The following is a 25,659-nucleotide window of genomic DNA, read 5'->3' as shown; positions in this document are numbered from 1 at the left end:
CAAATGGGTGTCTCCTTCCCCACCTTTTAAACGATGCTGATGGCTGCTTGGGAGTAGCAGTAGCAGTAGCAGCAGAACCGGAAGGAGAAGACTTTTGAGTTTTCTGATCAGTTTCAATTGTTGTCATTTTGGTGTAATCAAAAAGCAAATGACTGCAAGGGAAAATCAAGAGTTAAAACCTAACCACAAGACAAGCTACGAGAAGCAGTAATTGCACATTTATCTGACTGAATCATGCAATTTTGTTGCAGTATTAGAAAGAAACTATCTTGCAGAACAAAGACCGAGGAAATCCATTAAGCAAACTAAATCACCCAACAAGTTTTCAAAATGATATTTTCAACTTCTCCATCGTATTTAACCATTCAAGCAAGAAAAATGCATTGAGAGAAGATGGTTCACTCAGCCTACTACCATTTCTTAACAACTCCATCAAGTTAATTTCTTCTGAATTCTTTTGAGAAGATAGAAGCAGATCACAAAAACAAAATTGTTCACCAGATATGATGATCCCAATCTAATTTTCAATATATAAATCTGAACATCTAATCAAATGACCTAAAACATCTTCCACTTGTTCTGTTCCTTTTCTTGTACAAACAAGAGATTCATATAACCTAGAAATTTACAATCTAAACCCTAGAAATCAAATTCAATTCAAGGCGACCCGTGTATACTGCTTGTTGTTTTTGACTTTAAATCAAAACTAACCTGAAGCTGAGTGATGGCCGGAATCAGATGTACTGTCGAAGCCGAACGCAATTAGACAGAGAGAGCTTGAGACGAAGATACGACGGCGTTTCGACTTTCACTTCAGGAGCCTGGGGATTGGGGAATACGGCGTCGGTTGTGAGAAATAATAATCAATTAAATATTTAAAATTTTAAATCAACAGCCCTCCCCATTACAATGGGCCCAGCCCAGTAACTTCTATTCTGCGATTATGGTGATGAGTAAAACGACGACGTTTGATTTTCTCCTTAAGGTAATGTGGGTTTTGCTCATGATCTTGGATTTATGTCTTCATGTGTGCTGAATGATCTATCTAAGCATAGGGAACTTTGTAAAGATAACAATTTGTTGGTCCTTTTGTGGTAAACAAAAACAATTTTTTGGTTTCTGGAATTGTACGTTGGAACATCTACTACGATCAACATACCCATTTTTTTGTAACTAAGTATTGCGTTACATACACTACAATGGACCAAGCCGATGGTTTGGTACTTCGGGTTGTGTAAGAAGAACAGAGGAAGTACCGAAAAGAAGAAAAAATGTCTGCAAGTGTAGATGGAATTTAACCAAATAATGTGTGATTGATACAATGGGTGGGTACATTATAATACCTCAAGGGCTTTTACATGAACTGTTTCAAAAACTCTGTAGCAACGAGTCTTCCTCTGGTGTTCACTGACTCCTTCAAGTCCCTTATTTCTTTCTCTATATCCTGCATTTTCCATGGTATAAATAGTCACACTTCAAGTTTTAAATCTGATTAAGAGGAGATTATTATGTTGGAGGACATTATATTAACCGTAGTTAGGCCAAGGCCAACTATTCAGAATACTACTTATCACTTTATCAGGTTATTACTGTGAGAAAAATACAATGATGCAACTCTACCCGAGACATATTTTCATTGTTAGGATGCTACTATTGCATCAACCACGGTCAAAAAACAACATCAAGGTTTAGTGAAAGACTTGCCTCCATAAACTGAATAATGAAATCAATAAGCTTCTGTTTCTGCATCTCTTCGCAGTGGTAATTTGTTATAAGAAAGCTAATGTCATACCCCTGTTCAAGATCAACAAAGAAACCAATTAAAGGCGATCAGGGAATGAAACGTTCACACAACGCAGGGAATAAACAGTAAATGATCTAAAGCCAAGGCATGCATTTCCACACAGTGCGATGATTCATGGTTCATAAAGGGGGAAAAGACAGGAAAGGATTGTGCCATGATTTAAAGTATCAAAAGAATGTACAAGTGGTATACATATACAGCATCCATCTTAAGCCTAGAAATTATGGAGTGTCCATGAATACTGTGTCTATAACCAATTACCGATGCGTCCACCAGAATAATTAGAACTTGTACAGAAGAGGGAATGCATTAACTGCCAGATAAAACATAGCAGCTCTCACAAGTAGCCAAGTGTTAGATCAAGAATAAGGTGTACCTGCACTGGCTTCCTCCTCAGTACTTGAAAAGCTTCTGCCCTCATGGACAAAAATCTAAGGAACTTTTTGGTTAGTATGTTTTCAAGTTCATCCGCTTGTTTGACCTGCAAATTAACGATAACAATTATTTGAAATAGCACGACATGACAGATGTTTAAGTAATGATTCATCAAGACATTATCTCAGGAGAAAGAAATTAAGGAAACAGGAAAGGGAAACAACACGATGCCTTTGTAAGTGTATCACAAGGGGCTCTTCTTCTAAGTGATCGAAGGAAAAGCTAGGGTAAGATTAATAATCACCTTGAGGCTTATCCGGAGTGAATTTATAGATGTTTCTATTAAACACTTTTCAGCCTCATTACGGCATATTAAAACCTGCAAGTTCAAAAAAACTTAGCAGTCAACTACAAAACCTAGGTAAGATGCGAGTGCAATGTCAATGCTAAACTGGGAAGGAAACAAATAAACTTCTTACAGGATTTAGCAAAAGTTCTGGGCTTGTCCTACAAAAATTAGCAAAAACATGGAGGTATTAAGATTCTACTACTTGAAATGAAAATAGCACAAGAGCATTCCATTCTCACATGCATCTTCCTGTGACAAGCTTACATACTTTAGTTCAACCTCTGGTTTATTATGCCTTTCAACTTCTTGACAAGGAAAGTTCTGCAAGTAGAGAAATATAGAAGCTTTCAGGAACATACAACATGTAAAGCTGAATCTTAAAAGGACTTTACATGGCCCCTTTCACCGACTTGTACAAGATGCATAGGTTTCGACATTCGACACCAAATATTGCGAGACAAAATGCCAAAAGTGAAAGTGAACGATGGTACATTATCCCTAATCAAGAACTAAACATCTAACAAGTGAGAGTAACAGACTAGAGGTGAAACATGGATGAGGGACTACACAAACATGAAGCTTTCATTGCCTTAAGCAAAGATGGAGACTTCCAGACCTATGCCATGATATCTCAAGCCAAAATAGTTAGTACCTGTAAGCACATGGCAGCCTCGAGTGTATTTTTTATGCATGCTAGATACAGCCGTAATGAGTTTGCCTGGAACATCAAAGAACCAACAGAAACAAATTTTTTTAAAAAATTTCTGCAGTAAATCAGTAGATGTTGTTTAGGAGAATTGTTTCTAAACAGGAAATGTTTGAATGAAATACAATATTTGTCAAGTATGAGTAACTTGTTATCAAATAGAGAATGAGAAGAGTTAAAAATTCCTTCTTGATGCATGTAGCTAGAGAAAGAATAACATTTAAAAGTTCTTACCATGTTCTTAGAAATGATGTTACTCTACTCAAGACTTGCACCGTGATGAAGGGTATATGCGCTGAAAAAGTAATCCGAAAGCAACTTTTAGTATCATACAATGTTGGATCAATAAGAAAACATCAACAAGAAAGCATCTTTAGTATCAAATGTATACAAGTAAACTAGAGTAAAACCCTCCCAGATGTTTAAGGATCAAGACACAACAAACAAAATCCCCACAGGCTACACAGAAACAACAACAAGTAGATCCTGATTAGCAATCCAGACTCATCTGTCTAGGTGACGTTTCACAAACAGAATACAGACAAAATTATGTTTAGCAATCTATGTACTTAAAAGCCGATGAAATAAGAAATTGGGTAAGGTGGAGGAGAAGATTACCCGAATAGTAAACACGGCGGAGGCTCGTTAATTTGGAAAACTGAGAGACCCAAAATCAACCAATCAATCTACTGAAACTCTTGGAAAGTGAGATCAAATCACCACCTAGGAATCATCAATCGGACAAAGCTAAAGCCCTAAAACCATGTTCGTGAGGGTAATTGCGCACGACTTGGAGACTCGTCAGAGAAGAGAGATTTAGAGATCGAAGAAGAAGCTGCAGCACAGAAAATTCCAATCACAAAAAAAGAAACCGACGGGAGGAGTGAACCGGGTCTGGTTCACATCAATATAATTCATTTATAAATTCAATATACTGTAGTTCATTTCTGGCCTGGGGGGTATGAAAAAAACAGACTTTCTGTTGATTAATATTTAATACCGTTAAATTCAGTGTTGATCTTTTTTTTTTTTCCCATAATTTACAGTGGTTCATGCTTAAAATTCGAATTTATAAATGGTTCAAATAAAAAATTACATTTTGGCATAATTTAGGTATAAAAGCATATATCGTAAAAAAAAAAATTCAGAATGATTTTAGTTGTTTTCCTTTCACCTTAAGATTTATTTGAGTAAAATTTATATAAAATACTACCAATTATATATTATAAAATACAGAGACAAAGCCGCAATCTGATTTGGTTATAAGATACTAAAATGGATGTTACAAAGGTGCATGCCAAAAAAAAAAAAAGGCATATAATATATATGTAGTGATTGGTAACATAGTAAATGCAGATTTTTATGTGTTTTAAAAAACTGCACTTAAATCACCGATCAGTTACCATTTTTATTATCAATTTGTGTTTTTCAGAAAAAATGAACAAAATGCGGTTTTCAATAAGAGAAAAAAAGTTGTGAAAAGCTTTTCAATTTGAGACATTTGTTTATCCTGCAATCGTACAAAAATTGCAGTGATTAGTATTATACTTTTTTCAATTTTTTAATTTATAGAATAGTTATTTATGTTACAGAACAATCAATGTAGATGATAATATTTTTTGTTGTGTTATAAATTTTTATGATTAAACATTTGAACACTTTCTTGATTTAGCAATATATATGTCAAAAAATTACTTTAGATCAATTTGGATATTTAAAATTCATAAATATAATAAAATATTTCTTAATCAACACAACTAATCAATTTCTTTAATATACTCTTCCTCGAAGCGGACAGAAGGGAAACCACTATGAAAAATGTGAAATTTTTCGCTCATGATTACATCAATGTTGTGCATAGCCTCTGATGTAGTTTTAGTACCAATAAGAAATTCTTCATGTGTGCTGTTTATTCCGACATATATTTTTGCAATATCAAGTCCTGGAGGAGGGCCGCTCCCCGAGATTTTAGTTTGATCTTGGTGATGAGCAAAACATCAAAGATGAATTTGAGAAAATCTATCAGGAGGAACATATCTATATCAGGATTCTATTGTTGAAAAATACACCGAATACTAGCAAAACAAGCTCTCTCTCTAAACTCTCCTGCTTTTATCTAAAAAAACAGAAAACAACATCTCTCGTTTGCCTCTTCCGCATGCCCCTTATATATATTTGATTATTATAACAATAATTGTATGAATAAATTATTTAAAAAATGAATACAAGATAAACGTTTAATACAAAATAAGTGATACCGAATAATATTTGATTGGTAAACAATAATGGCGGTTAGCAATAACATTATATATATATATATATTTTATTATTATAACAATAATTGTATGAATAAATTAGTAAAAAATAATTAATATAAATTTAAATTATTATTTACTTTGTGATTTGTGTTAATCAAAATATTTGGAAACTTAGAAAAAATGATGAAGTAAATCACATGAGTTTTTTAAAATAATTTAAATTAATGAATATGTTCAACATATAATTAGCTATTAAAATTATTTAACATATGTCTTGATTACTTAGCTTTCTTTCACTTAACGTAAATTAAATATTAAAAAAATATGTGTGTGTTTTTTTTCCAAAAAGTCAAAAACGCTGGATAATAGGTGGATAAACAAATAATAGTGGTCTATGAGTTAATATCCATCCTTAAAAACCACAAACAGTTTTCTGTTTCTCTTTTTTTTTTAAAAATGAAAAATAACCAAAAACTTTATGATTGATGTATAACATAAATTTCATAGAAATGCTCTTTGAAATCCGCATTATAAGACCATGAATGGTGACTTAGGAAAGCAAAATTGAAAAGTAAAAATCATATAAACCGCTTTTTTTCACTAATCAAGAAAAACATTAACAATTTGTGATTTTTATAAAAATGTAAAAAAAGAAATCACGGATTTTGATGCTGGATAATGTGGTGAATCACACTCTCATCTGATTTCAACTTCTTACCCAGCGGTTTTGTCCAATTACGCAGTATCCAATGTGTAACTTTTTTTTTTGAAATTTTCATTTTTTTTATCTATCACATATGCATATATATAATATACTTATCTCTCCTCTCCTCTTTCATCTCATGTACTTCTCTTTTTTTCTTGATAAATTTCTTGGATAAAACTTTTTTAAAATATTTCTTCTCAGATAAAAGATATTGATTTATTAGTACAAAACAAATTATAATATATAATTATACTAGTTAATAGTAAAATAATATGAAATCTGTATCGCAAATTATTTTTCCTCAATCAAACAATTTAATGTTTGAGATAGTGAATGTCAAAGTCTAACACAAGCAATGCAACATTATTGGACACAATTCTTATGACATATGTTTTTGGAAGGAGACTGCCAAAACTCACTCATTTGATAAACCAAAAAGCTATCATCAAGTTTGAGGATTTCAACTGGATGTGGGAGATTCGTTATTGGATTTGAGGACACAAAGTTTGTTTGGGTCAACAGACAAAAAAAAATGAAGTAAACAATCAAATATTTGATTAAGATTTACTGTCTAAATAATAATAAATCTCCTATGCTAGAGAATCCATTTATATATTATGGGAGATCCATTAAAATCATTTTCAAGAGATGATATGATCGATGTTAATTTATTTACTTACTATGATCTTGAAATAATGAAATGTAGGTGAAATCAAGTGTTTGATGTAAATGACCAATATGTTTATATATAGAAAAGAAGAATCTACACACAATCTAAAACTCCATTGCATATATCCATCATAAAATATGTTTAAAGTGGGTGGCATGGTGTTAATCTTTTGTTGTTTCTTAGGGGTTAAATCTATATATATAAAGTTAACTTTTTTCTCTTCTCCTATCTCTACAAATAGCATCCACCTAAGCAATATTATATATATATATTTAATTAAAAATAATATTTTAAATATTTATTCATTGCATATTTATTACTTATAATTAATAATAGTAAAAAAATGAATTAATTAAATTTTAAAATAGTAAAAACTAATATAATTTTTTAGTAAATAATAAAAATAATAACTATATAAAAATGAATTAAGTAAAATAAATGAATATTTTCAAATAGTAAAAATAATACTATGAATTTACTTGAGTAATAATGTTATAGTCCAAATTTTAACCAAAAATGATCATATTCCAAAATTTAGATGGGTTAATGAGTTTTATAATAGAAGTAAGATTTTAATGCATGGTGGAGTAAATAAACAATTTCTGTAATTGTATTTATAAAATTTTTAATATAAAAATAAATTTGAAGTGAAACATTAGTTTCTAAGAAACATATACTACAAAGACTTATTATGAAATTTCACTTAAGAAAAATAAAGATTAATTACTCAACTCAACTAAAAAGTTTTGATCTAAAACGAATATATTGTAAAGGTCACATTTTTTTAGGAAAAACTATGAAAAAGAATCTTGAAAAAATAATCCATCTAAAAAAACAAAATTATGGTCACAAAATATTATAAAAATGGATATGTAAGCCGCTACAAAAAGTGACATGTGATTTGTATAACTTATTATATTAAGTATGGTTTCAAAAGTTAGTAACTCATAAGATCGTGACACGTGTCAATTTTTCAAAAGTTAGTAACTTATAAGATCATGACACATGTCAATTTAACACAAACTTCTAATTCTAAAAGAAAAATAAATCGTAAAATTAAAAAATCATTAATCATAAAACAAATGATAAAGATAATTTTACAATAAAAATAAACGTCGTTGTAGGCCTAACCCTAAGAGAAAAAGGATATGTAGTCTCTCCTATCTTTGTCATATATATATAGAGAGAGAGCGGTTATTCCAATGTATCAAACTCAATTAGAATTTTAAAACATGAGCACTATAGATGGAAACCGAAACTTTGAACAGAATGAAAAATCAGTCAATAAAAGGAACATAACTGTTATGAATAATGTTCAGATTGTTATGATGGAGAAGACGCTTATAGCTAAAACTAGCAGCATGAGTCAACAAACTAAATCAATGGGTAAGTATAAAACTCATATTCAGCTTCACTTACATATTTTCAAATCATTGACAATATTATTTTACAAAATATAGGGATCCCAGCTTACCACTATACAACTAAGAAATTGGTAACAAATTCAATTTTCTTCTTTTTAAAAAATTTTTGCAAAACAATTTCATCTAACAAAAACAGATATTACAGGATTTATAACAAAAGATCAAAAGAGGTTAGAACTAGCAAACATTCAAACCCATCAAAATTTAACCACAAATATTTTGGAAGGGAATCTTACATAAAAAAGGAAAATTGAAAATATTTTTGATGCCAATCCATCTACTAGAGGATGTATTGATAACATTCAAGATAATCATGCTCTAAACCAAAAACGAAGATGTCTCCGGGATAAAACGGCAAACAAGCAAGGTAATAATTCTATTCGATATTATGTCATTCAATATCCTTTACTATAATAAGTATACCACGAGAAATTTCAATTTCAAAATTACAAGGGATTTGTTAAGTTACAAGATCACACAATTGATTTATATGGCATGTATCGTAATTTTTAAATTTAAAATTATATGAGTCATATAAGTATGTTTAATATTATTATACAGATGCAATCATATATTAAACATATGGGCAAAACTGATGTTCGTACTACTACTATACCCAATTTAAGAAAGGTCACTCTGACTCTATTACTAAAAGAGTAAGTTCGATGCATATATCATTATTATTTTATGTAACTATATATTTTATGAATTTTAATTAAGTTCAGGAGTTAATATTAATTTTTCTTACATGATTAAGTGAAAACGAAATACCTGCAACATTATGGAACAGAACTCCTGGAAGACAAATATCGTGGAGTGGAAAATAATAATATCATACTCATCATGACGAGCATCTTGGTCAAGATATATCAAGGTGAAATATATTTGTCAGCATCCTCAAGCACTAAATTTTACTTGAATCATTATTCTGATTCGGTTGATGCGTTTCGAAAGAGGTATTCTCTCAAATCTTCAATTATATTATATTTATTTAATATATTTAATTCATGTTATAAACTAACTTTTCCATGTAACTTTAATAGTTTGAGGTATGATGGTGAATGTTTGGTTAATTTGGGTGGCATAACTAAACAAAATATACGTCTAGAAGACCAATCATTTAATGATATTTGAGAATATATCTCATCAGATGACCGTAAGGTAAAAATATTATTCTTTTTTACTTTATAAAGACCATATACTATTGAACAATGAATAAAATTATTAATGACATATATTTACAATATTATTATAATTGCAGGAAAAGAAGTTCGTCATCAAAGCAACTATAACTGAAATAGTGTTGCAAAAAAGTTGGTACTACATATCATGTTCGAGTTCCTCTAAAAAGGTGAAAAAATCAGCAACCTCTCTTATATGCACAAACAAAAAATGTGGTAAATCACCTGTTGGAGTGCTAAGGTATATTATTAGTATATTATTATCAAATTTTCTCTAATTTTAATTATTTTAATATTTAAAATAATAAATAATTTATTATATTTTCAGATTTAGAATTGAAGTAATAGTGGATGATGGAGATGCTTCAGCAAATTTTATTATATTTGATAAAGATGCAGAAAAAATCACCGGAACAACTGCAAAAATCGTAAGAGTTATAAATTATTTAAACTAGTTAACTGTATGGATAAAAATATTATGATTTGAAATTAAATTAACTGTTGTTTAATTATTCACACAGATAAAAATTGATTTGGGCGAACAAGAGTTAGAAAACGTTCTCACATGTGTACATTCAATTGTTTGAAATACTTATTTATTCGAGATTCAAGTTAAAAAGTATGATTTTGATGCATCTTATCAAACTTTTACAGTCTTGGAGATTATAGAAAAAAAAAGGTAAATATATATATCATATATTATGAGAGTTAGAAGACGTTTTCACATGTGTACATTTGATTGTTGGAAATACTTATTTATTCGAGATTCAAGTTAAAAAGTATGATTTTGATGCATCTTATCAAACTTTTACAGTCTTGGAGATTATAGACAAAAAAGGTAAATATATATATATATATATATATATCATATATTTTGATGTTTTATGTTTGCTAAATACAATATATTATTTCACTTAACATATTAATGGTTTATCTTTATGTTTTTAGACAAATTCGGATAATGTCAATTGTGGAACCAAACGCGAAAAACGTGACGAACGATCAAGAACCAATTGATGATCAACGGAAGAAACCAAGAATTGAAGACTGAATTAAAATTTTAATTTTAAAGTGTATGCATAAAATAGGTTTTGCTTCTCTTATTTTAATTTGGTTTTAACTCACTTAGGATACGTTTTATTTTTATTATACCAAATAAACATAAGTGATACAAACTTTTTGATTTCGAGAATTTTTGGTAAATAATTAATTAAATAACATATTATTCAATATTGATCTCAAAAGTTAGCTAATATAATATTATTCTAATTTAAAGCAATAATAATGATACTAGGTAACAACCCGCACTATGTGCAGGATAAATCGATTAAAAAAAAATATTATAAGTAAAATTATTATCCCAAAACTAATATATACTTGTGTCAAACATAATATGTAACTAAAGTTTTTTATTTATTTATTCAAAACTGCATTTTTCGTGTAAAATATATGTTTCATCCGTGAAATCTTTGAATGTGTAAGAGGTTTTATGGTAGAGAAAATATTGATAAAATGTTACTATTCATTGCAACATGTCTTTTGTGTGGTTTAAAAATTATTTTCATATCTTCTTATGTTTTATTTTGTAATCATAACGATTTTGCATGTTTCTTATGTAACCATAACAACATATACTAAATTACTCGGCAGTTTAATTATTTAATTTTATTATATGTTAGTAATAATCGGGTTCTAAACTAAATTTTCTGAAGATAATCTAATTTATTGATTTAATATTTTTGATTAGGCTATTTAAATATTTTGAGTTAGTTGGTTTGTTAATATTTTCTATAAATGACGGATTATTACCAAGAAAACCATTATGAAAAAATTAATAAAATTCCAAAATTAACGTATTCGTGTAAGAATATATTTCACCCGTGAAATATGTGAACGTGGTAAAGAATATATTTATAAAATGCTACAATTTATGGCACTATATATTGTGTGTTTTAAAAATCAAATTTATATTTATGGTTTATTGAGTAACTATAACAATTTTAAATATATTATGATAATTTCGGGTAATAAGTTTATTTATAATAATAAGGGTTATTGTCTCATTCTTTTTTACTATCACATAGATGAATATACAATTAGAACGTATATTCCTATTCGGTTATCAATATTTCCATTTTTAATGAATAATCACACTAAATATTGAGATTAATTAGTTTACATACTTAGATATATATTTATATAAATAATTACACATCATGATATCTCCTAATTTGTTGTCATTTTTATATTTATTTATGAATATATATAAATTTATATTTATTTGGAATTAAGTTTCTTTTAATGAGTTGGAGATAATTCAGGAGTAATATATATTTTTATAATTAATTATAATAACTATTGAAAGCTTGTTATTTAAACTATTATGGTAATAATACTAACATAAAAAATAACATTTCGTTTTTATATGATACTGTTAATAAGTTATATGTTCTTTATTTTTATTAACTTTATATTAATTGACATGTTTTTTTTTGGTAATGGATAGGGGACAAAGATCTCCTATTATTTATTTAAAGCAGAAAAAATTATAATCGTACATTGCGCAGGACCGAAGTCCCGGTCATATCCTCTAAAAGTACCGGATGACATATCTCCGGACATACATCAAGTAAAAGAAAACCAAGCGGTAAAGAAAACGCATAGTTCGCTAACCCATCAACAAGACGATTAGCTAACCATTAGCGGGCGGTTCACACTTAAACCCTCCAGAGAGTATAACCTTTTGTAGTATCTGAGTGCTAACTCCTCCAACTCATGCTTCTCAGATATCCAGCGATCCTCCTCGTCTTTCAACATCTCCACCTTATTATGCCGCCGCCGTACTACCGTGGTGGTATGAAAGAACGTGGTATTCCTATCCCCCAATGCTATCAGTTTCTCGCGAGACTTCTGAAACAATATTAATTGATATGTTTTTATAACATTTTTAGAATATTTTACTTATATTGATTTTTTAAAATCAGTATAACTTTGACTTGTATGTTTGTAATTAAATTTTAGTGAAATTTTGGCTTAAAATAAGGGAGATTCTCAAAAATAGCACCAAAATAAGTTTTTTTTCCAAACTTAGCACAACATCTCTAAAATTCCAAAAATAGCACCACTTAATTATTCAAAATTAAATCCTAAATTCAAAATACTAAACTCTATTCCTCAAAACTATATCCTAAATGTGAAATTGAGAACCCAAAACTAAGAAAAAAATTCTAAAAATTGATTTTAAATATTTTAATGTGTTTAAATAGTGCTATTTTTGGAAATTTATGGAATATGTGCTATAATTGTCCATAAAACTTGTTTTAGTGCTATTTTAGGGTATTTCTCATAAAATAATATGTAATTATTTAATTAGTTTTAATATGTGATATTTAAATTTGTGTGAGAAATGATGACACTTTTAATTACTATTCACTTAATTATTTTAAAAAATATATATAATGGCATATCAATTTAATTAAGTAGAAAATTTAAGGTTATTTTGCTAAAAGATGCACAGAGCTCTATGACGGCGACACATCAGCTTTTTCAAGAGTGTGCTTCTCTATTAATATATAGGAGATGTAAATATAAAACAAATATACATAAACTATGCACATAAACATTAGTAACATATCGAATATGTTTAAAACAAGCATACATAAACAATGAACACAACATTAAAAATATAAGAATGGATGACACCTAATAAACATATATACATATATTTATCTTCTACAATTATATGTAATATACTAATTAAAAACAAAACCAAACCTGTGCATCGCATGGATCCATCTCTAGTATCTCATAAAGCATATTATCAACTGGAGGTACAATTCTATAACATGATAAAAAAAAAATATATAAAACAAGCTTGAGATTTCATCAATTTTATCAAATGCTTTTAACCAAAAACATTGGCAGAAACAACATATTTAAAAGTACACCGTGTTTTTTTGAGAAGATAAATCTGAGGTTGCATCACAAAATTAATATCTGAACATATGAGGTTTTAGACAACTATGTAACTTGGATTAGTGAACGGATATTCATTGTCGAGTTTAGCCGTTTCACCATATAAGCATTCTTGACTTGGTCAAAAATTCTATTATTTCAGGTGATGCACTTGAAAAACCCCGTTGTAGCGACATAACACTAAAAATGTTCATGAAACTTTGTATATTTGCGTTTAATATAAAATATCGATATGTTTAAATGATCTATAATTAAGTCAACGATGATCGACATTCGATGTTAGAAATTTTAAAAAGATGTTTTCATGGGATATGAATATGGGATGAACTCTTATAAGAATTAAAGGTGAGAAAATTGTCAACAATATTGTTTATTCGTTCAGTGAAGTTCTTAAGTCATTTCTTGTTACCACGTGATATATTGTTGAGTTGCCAGGAAAACGTTATTACAACACTAGACAATATATGTTATATATAAAGTAGTAAAATAAATATGACATTTATGTAGATTTATCTTTTAAACTTTAAATGATTATATTTATATTCAATAATTCTTATTGATAAAAAATTTAAACTAAAATTCCGCGCAAATAGATATAACAAAGAAACAGTATCTTCAACAACGTATATGTTGTATATCACTTTGTAAAGTAAATTTAGTGTTTATATAGATTTATACTCAAAAGTTTGAATGAATATATTTGAGCTCAAGAGTTTATATTAATAGAAAATATTTTAAATTAAAATCTTGCGCGTGCGCGGGTACAAATTCTAGTATAATATATAAACATTTTAAATATGTGTTCAAGTTCAAGAATAGCTTTAAATCCTTTGACAAAAAAAAGAATAGCTTTAAATCTAACTAGCTTGGTAACTAATGTACTCCCTCTGTATCATAAATGATAATTTTCTAGTATTTTTTTTGTATCACAAAAAATGATTTTCTGTATATTTTTATCAATTAATGCTAAGAAATTGTAAATTTCAAGAACCATTAAATGAACATTTAAAATTTTGATGAAATACTATTGGTTAATAATTATAAAATATCTTATTATAAATAAATAATACACTTATTGCTAAACATTAAATGTTTTTCTTAATTCATGTAAACAATTGGACTGTAATCATTTATCTTTATGACAATGAAAACAATTGGACTGGAATTAGAAATATGAAGGTGCACAAGTTATACAAATTCATAAACCAAATAACTAAACAGGATATGCCATGCAAATGCAATGTTACCCACCCGCACCATGTGAACAACACCCACCAACATGCAATGAGTTTTGTAGAGAGAAAAGGTACAAATTAGGCGGGACTTGACAGTACGCCGGAGGCTCGTGCTGCTGCTATGTTACTCCCATCCCACCACCTCCTCCATACTAATTAGTTCATCCTTTTATGTGAAATGTCAATGATCAGAATAACAGTTAACAATCGATTTAACAAATAAATGGATTATATAATTTCTTACAACAGTTTTCTGAGTTTTTACTTGTTGATTTAGAACTGTTTCGTTAAATACTTTCGATCTTTTGATGGGTACTCTTAGTTTCGACATTGGCAACTCGATTTGCAATGTCAATGTATCTTATAGACTAGATCAGATTAACCCAATTGGTTGGTATATATATGTGTGTAGAATGAGTTTCCAAATTACGAGTGACAATAAGTGCAACCTTTTTTGGACTTATATCACAGAATCAGACAGTCATTTTATACACATTTCTCCCAAACAAAATAGTGGATTTTTTTGAATTATATGTTGCACCTATCGTAACCCGAAAACCAAGAGGGCTCAATAAGATTTGAAAACTCGGTTTCTTTTTTGTAAAGTGGCTCAAACTCATCTCTCCATTGCTGCTCACTTTCATTTGCCGATGGTTCCACGACTTGATCACATTTGGTAGGGCATTCATTGTGGATTTGAGATTGTGGGACAAGTTGGTTAAGAGTGTTGATTTCGTCTTCATGTTTCCTCTTCAGCTCGTCAATCTGTTTATATGCTTCTGCAGCTTTGTGTTCTGCATCCATCGCTCGCTTCTGTTGATACCAGCCAAAGAGTTTACTTACTACAGAATCAATCAAAAATTTGGGGAATGAGATCTGAAATGCTTAGAAAATGTATCTGTGCAACTGTCAATCCTTCTTCAGCTTCTTTAAGCCGAACAAGTAACTCTCCAGCTGCTTGTACGGCTTCAGCTGTATCTCTTAGTTGTGTCTGGAGACTTTTGTTCTCATCCCTCAAGTATTGTCTCTCCTTCTCTCTTTCTACTTTTAAGGCCAAAATTTCTGCTGCAAGTGCATTTATGAATCTGGACTCTGCTTCTCTGACTCCGGCTTTTGCAGCTGCCTTTTTAACATCATCTATTCCTTCTTGAATCCGTATATGTCTTGCAAGCAATTGCATATGCTTCTCTTCTAGGTCTGCATATTGTTCCAGCATCTGTGCATGCCCTTGCATGGCCATCTGCATTGCTTCTTTCAACTCTCTCGCACATCTTTTCTCAATTTCAAGTTCATGTTTCTGCTTATTCATAAGCACCTTGGTGGCGTCAAGCTCTATTCTTAATTCCTCGGCGAGAGAAATCCATTTGGTCTCTGCCTCAGTCCAACGAGGTCTTTCCTGTTCTAATGTCTTCTCAAGACTCATGTCCTGTGATTCAGGGATAGCGTTCACTGGGGGAGCTTGGGTTGAAAGCTTAAGCAGGGAACACTTTTTGCGTGATGTAAGAGACGGGTCAATGTAACATTGTAGATGCATCTTTAAATCCTGAATCTCTTCCAACAACACTTCTCTTTCTCCCATATCACCGTAAAAGTTCCTGAAACTCTCAACCTCTTCTTGCGCTCTTTCCAACTCTATCCTAGTCTGCAGCACTTCAGGGTGATTCTGATACATGCCCTTTAGCAGCTGCAAATTATATTTCAGATAAAGCTTTTGGAATATAGTCAAATTACCTTCTAACAAACAAGAACCCAAAATTACCTTATGTTCATGCAAGAGAGCTGAAAATTCTTCATCTAGAAAATCCTCCTTAGATAATACACCATCCATTAGACTTTCCAGGCGAATAATCTTGTCTTCCCTTGTTTGTCCTATGATGGCATTGCACTCCCTCTCATGTTTGTATTGTTGTACATGTTACACGATTTGGACCAAGTTGTGTTCGAGGAGACAGTTATAAAGCTTCTCTTGTCATGTAGAGCATAAAACGATAAAAATTAGAAGAAACACAAGTATCACACTAGTCGGTTAAGTTGGGATATCTCAGAGGATTGTTTAGTGCAGAACTCTTCTAGAGCCATTTCCCTCCTGATAGATCCTGCTAGAACCTTTTCCTCTGCCTGTAAAGAGAAAACATCATCCCGTTAGAGGTACACAATATATGAATGTCGAAACAATAAAACCTCGAATAGGTAATCTATTTCAGATAAACGTTCACTGTTTTTACTTTGGGAACTTGGCTCTTGGGATTTTCTGTCACTTCCGAGTTTTCAACAGGTACTAACTGAAGATTTGGCATGTCACGCATTTGTTGGGCATCAAATTCTTCTCTGCATTTGCATTTACTACACAGAAATTCTTTTGTATTCTCGTCTGACATTGCATCAGCTTCGAGAAAGGTTTGCACACCCACATCAGTCGTACTAATAAAGGTTGAAGGCTTACTATTTGGAGCTTTGATGGAAAACCTGAAAGTCGATCGTCTTTGAGCTGTACTCTGGCAATATGCCTCAAGATGTTCGATTCTTTTGTGGAGGCTAGCTGTCTAATGCTCAGTCCGTACTGGAATAACTTTTCTCTTTTGTGTAGTTGACAAAGAACTAGAACAGTTAATTCTCTTTTTGGATGTAGACGAAGATGGGTCCACAGCTTCCGTAACTAGTTCGTCTCCTTCAGTATCCTTCTGAGATGCTATTGACATTTCTGATGTCTTCAAGCTTTTCCTGCTATTTCTAATAGTGGGAGACACACTTAGTGTGGGAGATTTTAATACAGGAGGCACGCCAAATGGTTCTATACAAAGACTAGGAGATGAAGAATTTACTAATCCATCAGCTATTAATACATTTGCAGACGCATCTTCTTGAACCAAGTGAGGGCATGATGGCATATCCTCCGTCTCTTTCAGTGAAGAACGAAGAGCATCCTTGACTGAAAGAAGCTGAATATCAGAGTCATGATCCACAGCTTGCAAGGGGGTCTTAATCTGATCTGCTGTGATGTCGATCTCTATGTCAGTTCTCACATTATCCACTGTCTCTGGTTCATAGTTCCCTGAATGGCAACAAGTATCCTCCATGGCAACATCTGTGTCCTCAGTAAGCCGCTTTTCTATGGATTTCCCATCAGACGAATGTATACTCTTTACGCTGTTCATTTCAGTATTGATCCCCTCGGAAGCGGGAGATGCTTGCAAACCCACTTCAACACAAAGTCTTTCAACAACAGCAGCATCAATTTCCATCTCAATATCTCCATCATTATCTTCATGAGGTAAGGACCTTGGATAACCCAGACCAAAGCTTCTTAATAAATTCAAACTTCTACGTGCATTCCAAGCACTGGAATAAGCTACATTTGGGTTGGTTGGATTATTTTTATCATCCTTCATTCTTTGTAGTTCATCCTGCTCAATTTATCCATTTAAAGTTAAAAGTCATATTCACATTATATTTATATGTAAAAGTGAATAATATTCATATATGTTATGATGTAAAAGAATGCGTACCTTCAGCTGGCTTATCACTCCATGCAAGAAATTTACATCATCCTACATCACTTCATTGACAACAGCCTTATTCTGTATTGCCTTCGCACGCTGAGCAAATCTCAAGGTGCTGAAGGTTTCGCTCCTGCAACTGCAATTTTCATACATACTCAGTATTCCAGATGATGGAGAGAAAAGAATTCCTGAAGTGGAAATAAGGATTCTGCAGTACCTTTGTGAAGGAGAAATTGCACAAACCATTGCTAACTTTGCATTTCCACCAAGAGACTCTTGCAACAAAAATGTTAATCTTGAATCTCTATACGGTATATGCCTTGGCTTCCCTGTTTGAGAAATCGCTGCGAGGATGTTAATCAAGTCCCTGCACATAACAAATTTGTATGGTAAACATGTAGTTGAGAATTTCGGCTTCTGGAAAAACATCCAGAAACTGAAAGGAATGGGATTTGAAGACTTCAAACTTAAACTAATGATAAACTTCGGGGAACCCTTAAAGCACTTTAGTTAGACATCAGCAAAAGGTTGAAGGATATACAATAAATCCACTTTGATAAGACAATCAGTTTGCTCTTCCTACAGTGTTGCCCTTCCATGGAGAGATAGTTGTTACAATATTAAATATCACATAGCAGTGCTTACAAGACACAAGAACCTCATAAGCTACTACTATCACATTTCAAATTATTTTCCATTATCCACAAAGTGTCCGTTCTTTATAATCAAAAACTAGATTTCTGGTGCCCGCTGCAGTATCAAAAACTAGAAAACGCAAGAACAGCAGAAGCTACTACCATCATAAGACACAAGAACCTCATAAACTACAACCAAAACATTTCAAATTATTCTCCATTATCCCAAAGTTTCAGTTATTTATAATCAAAAACTAGATTTTTAGTGCCCGCTGCAGTATCAAAGACTAGAAGACACAGAGACAGCAGAAGCTAAGTGTCAGTTCTTTAGTGCATTCTGCAGTTTAAACAGGAAAGAAACGAAAATTCCATGCTAAATGAGTTCCAAAAATAACCAAAAAGATATATATATGGAGACTACTCTGAATCATACCCAAGCTGAAAGAGCGATCGATTGATATTTCCAGCTTCCTTCAGGCGTTCTCCTTCTGCGGCAGTTAATTTTTGTCGCTCAGAACCAGCCAGATCAACAAGTTTTATTCGGCTTGTCTTAAAGCTGCTTAGCCCATCTGCACTCTGTAAGAAGTACATTCAAGCAAAGTCAAACATCTGCTCCATCAGACCTATAGATTAGAAAAAGTTGATAGCATCTCAACTTCACAGATTCCTCTCAAAAAGCCAGTTATATGAACAATTTAATGTGTAAGAGTAGCCTACCTTGCAACGAGATTCAACAACACAAGTAAATACGCAATGTGATCTTGAACTCTCTACATTTACACTCGTTGCAGCAGTCCGTCGATTTCCCAAACCCTACACCGGTTTCAGACACAAGTATAACTATCAATAATACTTTTTTTAGTGAATACTTTATCTCGACCATCTGATATATTTTGCCAAATTAAGAATACTAAATTCTGTATAAAAATCTTCAAAAAGCTTTTTGTGATATTAATTTACGCAGCATCACTAACAGAACATTCACGTTAAAACCCATTAGCACTGTTCACTATAATTTATGGACATCTCTTCTTTCGAGACAAGTTTTCACATTGGTTCTTTAAAACTTCAGAGAATTACAAGGATATGATACCTGAAACTGGTGTTCTTGTGTACTTTTAGAAACATTGCAAGTCAAACTGGAATTAGTGTGCAGAGAGAAAACAAAAAGTATACAAACCTTGATCAGAAGCTTTGACACGTCTGTCAAGTTTTTCACGTATTCCTCAGTCAGATTTTCAACATAAACACCTGACTTGACATCTTCTCTAATCTGGTGACACATTAATGAAAAAAGATGAACATATTTTTGTTTCCTTAAGTAAATAAAACAAGCTGAATCTGAAAGTTCCTTTTACCATCAGTTTTTCTGGCTCGGATCTAGTAGGTCTGTTATTTGCTCGTTGTAAATCTGAAGCAGAAAAAGAAAACAACATTTATGTAGTAAACTCTTTAAAATGAAACATTCACACACCATCCAAACTAAAGTAATGCATCCAATCACTTAACCTCGAGTAATGAACAACGACACTGGTAATTGAGTTGCTTTTCAGCATGCTTGACTTGTTCCTGCAAACGAAAAGGAAAGAAAAGGAGTCTACTTCTGAATGTGCTAATTATTACACAAGTTCAAACCGAAAATTAAACAAAACCAGGGATCACCTCTTTGATTCGGGCAAACAAACGTTCAAAGACACGTGGGGTCAAACCTCTTTGGTCACCGCTGAGGTGCTCCTCCAGCAATCCATTCGCAGGACCCCACATGGTATATGTTTTCCCGCTACCAGTCTGATGGATACGATATCATGATCAATTGCCTTTACAACTTACAGTCAAATAATACAAGAAATGGAACTCTGCCTGAAAGGAAAACTTTAGAAAATCAAAATTACCTGTCCATAGGCAAATACAGAACTGTTAAATCCAGATAGACAATTTTCAACAAGAGAGGCTCCCACAAGCTGAAACATCTTTTCCTGAGAAAGAAGAAAATACAAAGTTAGAGATTCGTAAGCATACAATGACATTGCGTACTGAAACCAAGAATCTATCTTGCCTGTGTCGACTTTGGATCAGCAATTGAGTCGAATGTGAAAGTATTCCCACTAATTGTGAGGGAATCTTTGGAGATCTTTTGTACTATCATATCCCCTTCTTCACCTTTGGTTAGAGGCTTCATTCTGACTATAACCTGAAAGTTGAATCTCAATTTGATCACCTTATCTTCACCAATATAAATGTTGGGATATGCAATTCACACTTAGCTAAGTTGTATCCCGTTTCTCAGAGAAACAAAATCAAATTCACCAAGTTTTTCTAACCTTCTCCAATTAGAAACCTAACCCCAAATCTAGCAAGTACAAAATCTTCAATTGGGTGAAATTATAGATATACCTGATTAGGGATTTTGCCTCGAAATCGCCTAAGTATAACCAAAGGGTGACAAAATTACCTTGACACCGGAGTCTGAAAACCCAGTCTCCGCCGTAGCTTCTGCACTGAGTTTCCGTTTGAGAGGATTAGACGGCGACAGTCGAGGTGGCAAAGGACTCTTCAGTTTCATCGACCTATGGTCAGGTGTCGACGAGTTCTGATCGAGAGGAGGAGCATTTTCTTTGGCGGATTTTAATTTGCGTGGACGTGGAGGCTTCGATTTGGACATACTAGAGTTTTTTGGCGAGTGCGGTTCTCCGCCATCCCGTAAGATGGCGTTTCTTGGTAACATGGAGTGCTTCTTCATCTCTGCCGTGAAATCTACAATTAGAAACCCTAAGATTGACGAAGAAGGAAGAGAGAGAGAGAGAGAGAGAGAGAGAGAGACGTTAAGACTTAAGAGCGAGAATTTGAAAATTTCCTTTTTTACAGATCTTGCGAGTATTTAGACGCATCGTCTTCGTATCGCACATGTATTATTTAATTTATTTTATTTAAAAAAATGAATTAATGTGATCGATGAGTTTTTTGGCCATAGGATGAAATCCAACGGAGGGAGGGCACTAACTAAAGACTCACGTTTTTTTTGTTTTGGCATAACGAAAAGGTGAATCAGGTTCGGGTAAACAAGTTTAGAAAGAAAGATCAATTGAGTAATTTTAGAGTTTCGGTTTAGTTTCGGTTTAGGTATTATCGGGTTTGGGTTGGTTTGGGTTACAAATTTTAGAATCCGATTACTTACCCGAACTATTGAGTACCCAAAAAAATCCTTTAAAATTAGTTAACTTTAAATAATGTTAGCTAAATTTTAATATATTTATCAAATTTTTATAGAAATTTTAATTATTTAGGTATTTAGATATAAAACTAATTGATATGTCTAAAATTATAATAAAATTTTGGATAACTGAATTAAATCAGTGCTAAATATTATTAATATTGTAGCTATTTCTATATTTTGGGTTCTATGGATATGTGTTTGGGTAGCGGGTATTATCCTAACCCGAGCTCTAACCCACGGGTTTAGCAATATACAATAGAGTTATTTAGGTTTATCCGAATCCAACCCGAACCGGTCTTTTCGGGTTGTTTTCGAGTTGGATATTCGGGTACGGTTTTTTTGCTCAACCATATTCTAAATTTTCTGTTATTGTATTTTTTTTTGTTTTTTTAAAGAAATCTCTAACAAATCAACTTTATTTAATTAGATCAAATTCAGAATTTCATTACACATCCAAAAACACAAAATGGCAAGGTTAAGCAGTTAGAACAGAAATAAAAACAATTTATCCAAAACGAAATGATAGTAATTTTCTTTTACTAAACTAGGTTGTGTCAAGATTTTCATCCCCTTTTACCGGATGAAAATTTCACTAGACGTAAGTTTGTAATATCCGTCTGAATAATATATACAAGGGATTTAAGGGAACCTATAACATCATAAAAAGACTTTGACGCAACGGTCAAATAGACTATTATTATTTTTGTATTTTTGAGTGATAAGAAATTCACAAATTGCATTAACACAACTACAAACAAATCAGCTCTAAAAAGAAAAAGTATATTAGTAAAACCTAATTTTTCGCTTTTTTTTTGTGTTGATGATTTCTGAATTTAATTTAACAATAGGGATAGTTTCCTGGGGGAGTTATTATGGGCATAGTTTAAGAGTTTCTTTGAATACAAAAGATAGATGACAAAAATAAGTGGTAGAAGCATTGATTTACTCATAGGTGAACCATTGCGCAAGAAAGAAACTTGGCTTCCATCTATTATCACTTTATGAGTAAGCCAACGTTTCATGAGTTTTCTTTGTCCATTTCTTGAATACTGTTACAACCGTTAAAGAGATAGATTTATGCAGTTTCAGTTTGCTATTGAGTTCTTTTTCGAATGAAAAAGTTAGCTGCATGGGACACTAGACAAATGACAAATCAGAAATATCGAGATCAAAACCACACAATTACAATTCTCACAATACATGAGATATTGTTGAAAGCTTAATTTTGTTACTTCATTCATTTCATTGGGAAAGAGACATTGAAAACACAATACTTAACATATAAATTGGCATAAAAAAATACATTTCCTTCAGTATTAAATGGTAGAACCTGTTTTTAGTTTCAAGATAGATAATGAAATTAAACACACAGTCAAAGCACAAATACATAACAGAGACATTGAGAGCACAATACATAACATATTCATTTGGCTTTGTTGTCCAATTATTACCAAGGATCATTATTATCTCCTCAATTATTGGCAGCAACATACTAAGGTCCATCACTTCCTAGTCAACGAAACAAAGAAACTAACTGTTGGTTTGTTGCGCAAAGTATTGTAACGTCCCCATAAACGATATGTATACTTCTCAAACAGCTGATCGATGATGGCATCTCCAAAATGAGCAACAAGCATCGGTTCGATGATGGATCTTACCATGTTAGCCTTTCTTTAAAGAGTTCAAATCCACGTGATTGGTCCACATCATCATCTTTCACTTCACCAGTTTTGGATGAAAAGAGAAGTCCAAAGATTGTCTCAAAATTGTTGATCTCGAATGAGCCCTCGTTTTCGATAACTTCCTTCACCTCGCTTTCATCAGGATTGTAGAACGGAAAGTTGAAAGATTCCACATCTGATTCCTTCACAACTCCCTGCACACTCCAATTTTTCGTCAAGAAGCTTATTATAACTACAATCAGGCCTATAAACTAATCATGAAAGTATGGTGCATTCACCCAAAAATCTTTGATTTAGAAAAAAAATAATAATAATGAAAAGCTAACTTGACATGTATAAAATTTTCATGCCCATAAATTAATTACAACATTAACTAAATTTATTTTTTCTTATAACATTGACTAATTTTAGCGGTGATGACTTAAATTTTGTAATAAATAAAACTGGCTAATAGTTTGATTCAAAAAAAAAAAAAAATAGAAAGAGTTCTTTTTTTTTTTTTTTGTCAATCGATCTCATTTCTTTTTTTTAGTGAACATTCACACTAAAGTAATGCATCCAGTCACTGAACCTAGAGTAATGAACAGCGACAATAGTAATTGAGTTGCTTTTCAGCATGCTTGACTTGTCCTGCAAACCAAAAAGAAACAAAAGGAGTCTACTTCTTAGGCCTTGAATAGTAAAAACAGTTTAAGCATTGCAGATCATGCTAAACAAGTGTAGATCATGCAGATCATACAGGAAAAGTGCAGATTTATTGATTGAGCAGTCTAAAATTATATGTTTGAATGGTAAAAGCATATCAAAAAGTGTAAGTCATATACTAAACTGTAAATTATTTAAAAACAAACCAAATTTAGCAAATTTATTTAAACAAATGATAAAATTATTGTAAAATAAACATAACTTTCTTTTAATATAGATTATTTTCTAAATAATTTCACAATTTGAAAACATTAAACACAAATTATCCAAATGTAACAAAAATAAAACTTAGAATAGTTTAATGGAAAGTATTTTGATTTTCCCATAACATATCTGCAATATTTTCTCTAATGTTTGTCATTTGATCTCCATCAGCTATAGCCGTAGTCTCCATGTCACCTTCATCATTCTCTGAATTTGTGTCGGTAATATCAGTATGCTCCATTACTTCAGCAAAATCTTCATCAAAATAATTTGAAATTCTGATAAAGTTATGTAGTCCCATTGTAGTCATCACCACTTTTTTTTTGAACATGAGTGTCATATCTAGGAAACTCACAAAAAATTCTCCATTTCTTCTTCCAAACTCCAAATGTCCTCTTAATGACATAACGTAGTGATGCATGACAACGATTAAATAGTTCTTGTTTGTTTCTAGGAAGAGGACCATTGTAAAACTGTGCCATATGATACCTAACAACCCCATTCTGTGAAGATCTATAAGGAGCCAGAAAACCTTGTTTATTTGGATAGCCAAAATCAACTACATAATATTTGTCTACATGAGGCAAAGGAAATTCAGCATCACTATTTTGCGCCATCGTGAGAACTGCTGTATCGTGACATGATCTCGGTGCTCCATTCCAAACATATGTGAACATCATATTCAAATCACATATCGCCATTATATTAAATGAGGTTCTATCATGGCGATTCTAATACATTCCTTGGACTTCAGGTTTAACTTTTACACATACATGAACTCCATCCATGGCTCCAACAAATCCACTAAAATATGGTCAATATATTCGATCCATTTGCAGTCGTTCAGGAATTCGACGTAGTTCTTGTCTTGTTGGAGTCTTGATATAATCACAAGCAAGTAACTCAGTTCCCTATGGACTTCAAAAAATTTTCTTTGCACTGTCTCTTGCGTTCGTCCAAATCTGAATCCAACATCTCTTTGAACTTCATTGTGGCCACATATTCGTAAAAACATGGCCATTCCCTTTCGATGCTT

At 31.8% G+C, this 25,659-nt stretch overlaps 2 protein-coding genes across 2 annotated transcripts; both read right to left on the bottom strand.

Annotated features, from left to right (window-relative positions):
- LOC104723812 (actin-related protein 2/3 complex subunit 4) lies at positions 1,254 to 4,121 on the bottom strand. The gene is made up of 9 exons (XM_010442224.2): positions 3,853 to 4,121; positions 3,469 to 3,529; positions 3,181 to 3,246; positions 2,797 to 2,849; positions 2,659 to 2,686; positions 2,484 to 2,558; positions 2,181 to 2,285; positions 1,705 to 1,794; positions 1,254 to 1,444 (listed from the first exon to the last, which is right to left on the bottom strand). The coding sequence occupies exons 2-9, from the start codon at positions 3,469 to 3,471 to the stop codon at positions 1,355 to 1,357; spliced, it is 510 nt and encodes a 169-aa protein (XP_010440526.1). The 5' UTR covers positions 3,472 to 3,529; positions 3,853 to 4,121; the 3' UTR covers positions 1,254 to 1,354.
- Positions 15,212 to 21,558, bottom strand: LOC104723811 (kinesin-like protein KIN-12A). The gene is given in 16 exon segments (XM_010442222.1): positions 15,212 to 15,500; positions 15,586 to 16,367; positions 16,443 to 16,596; positions 16,704 to 16,801; positions 16,909 to 18,087; positions 18,190 to 18,319; positions 18,401 to 18,550; positions 19,252 to 19,394; positions 19,536 to 19,631; positions 19,999 to 20,096; positions 20,181 to 20,229; positions 20,328 to 20,387; positions 20,481 to 20,606; positions 20,711 to 20,794; positions 20,875 to 21,009; positions 21,271 to 21,558. Coding segments are annotated over 16 exon segments (3,861 nt in total).

Source organism: Camelina sativa, chromosome 11 (genome assembly GCF_000633955.1).
Source record: "Camelina sativa cultivar DH55 chromosome 11, Cs, whole genome shotgun sequence".
Lineage (NCBI taxonomy): Eukaryota > Viridiplantae > Streptophyta > Magnoliopsida > Brassicales > Brassicaceae > Camelina > Camelina sativa.
This window is presented reverse-complemented; position numbering and strand designations above follow the sequence as displayed.

Coding starts and splice junctions, on each gene's coding strand:
- LOC104723812 (XM_010442224.2), bottom strand. Junction 2,850..3,180: donor AGGCTGCCATGTGCTTACAG/GTACTAACTATT, acceptor CTCTACTTGCAG/AACTTTCCTTGTCAAGAAGT. Junction 1,795..2,180: donor TGAGGAGGAAGCCAGTGCAG/GTACACCTTATT, acceptor GATCTTGAACAG/GGGTATGACATTAGCTTTCT.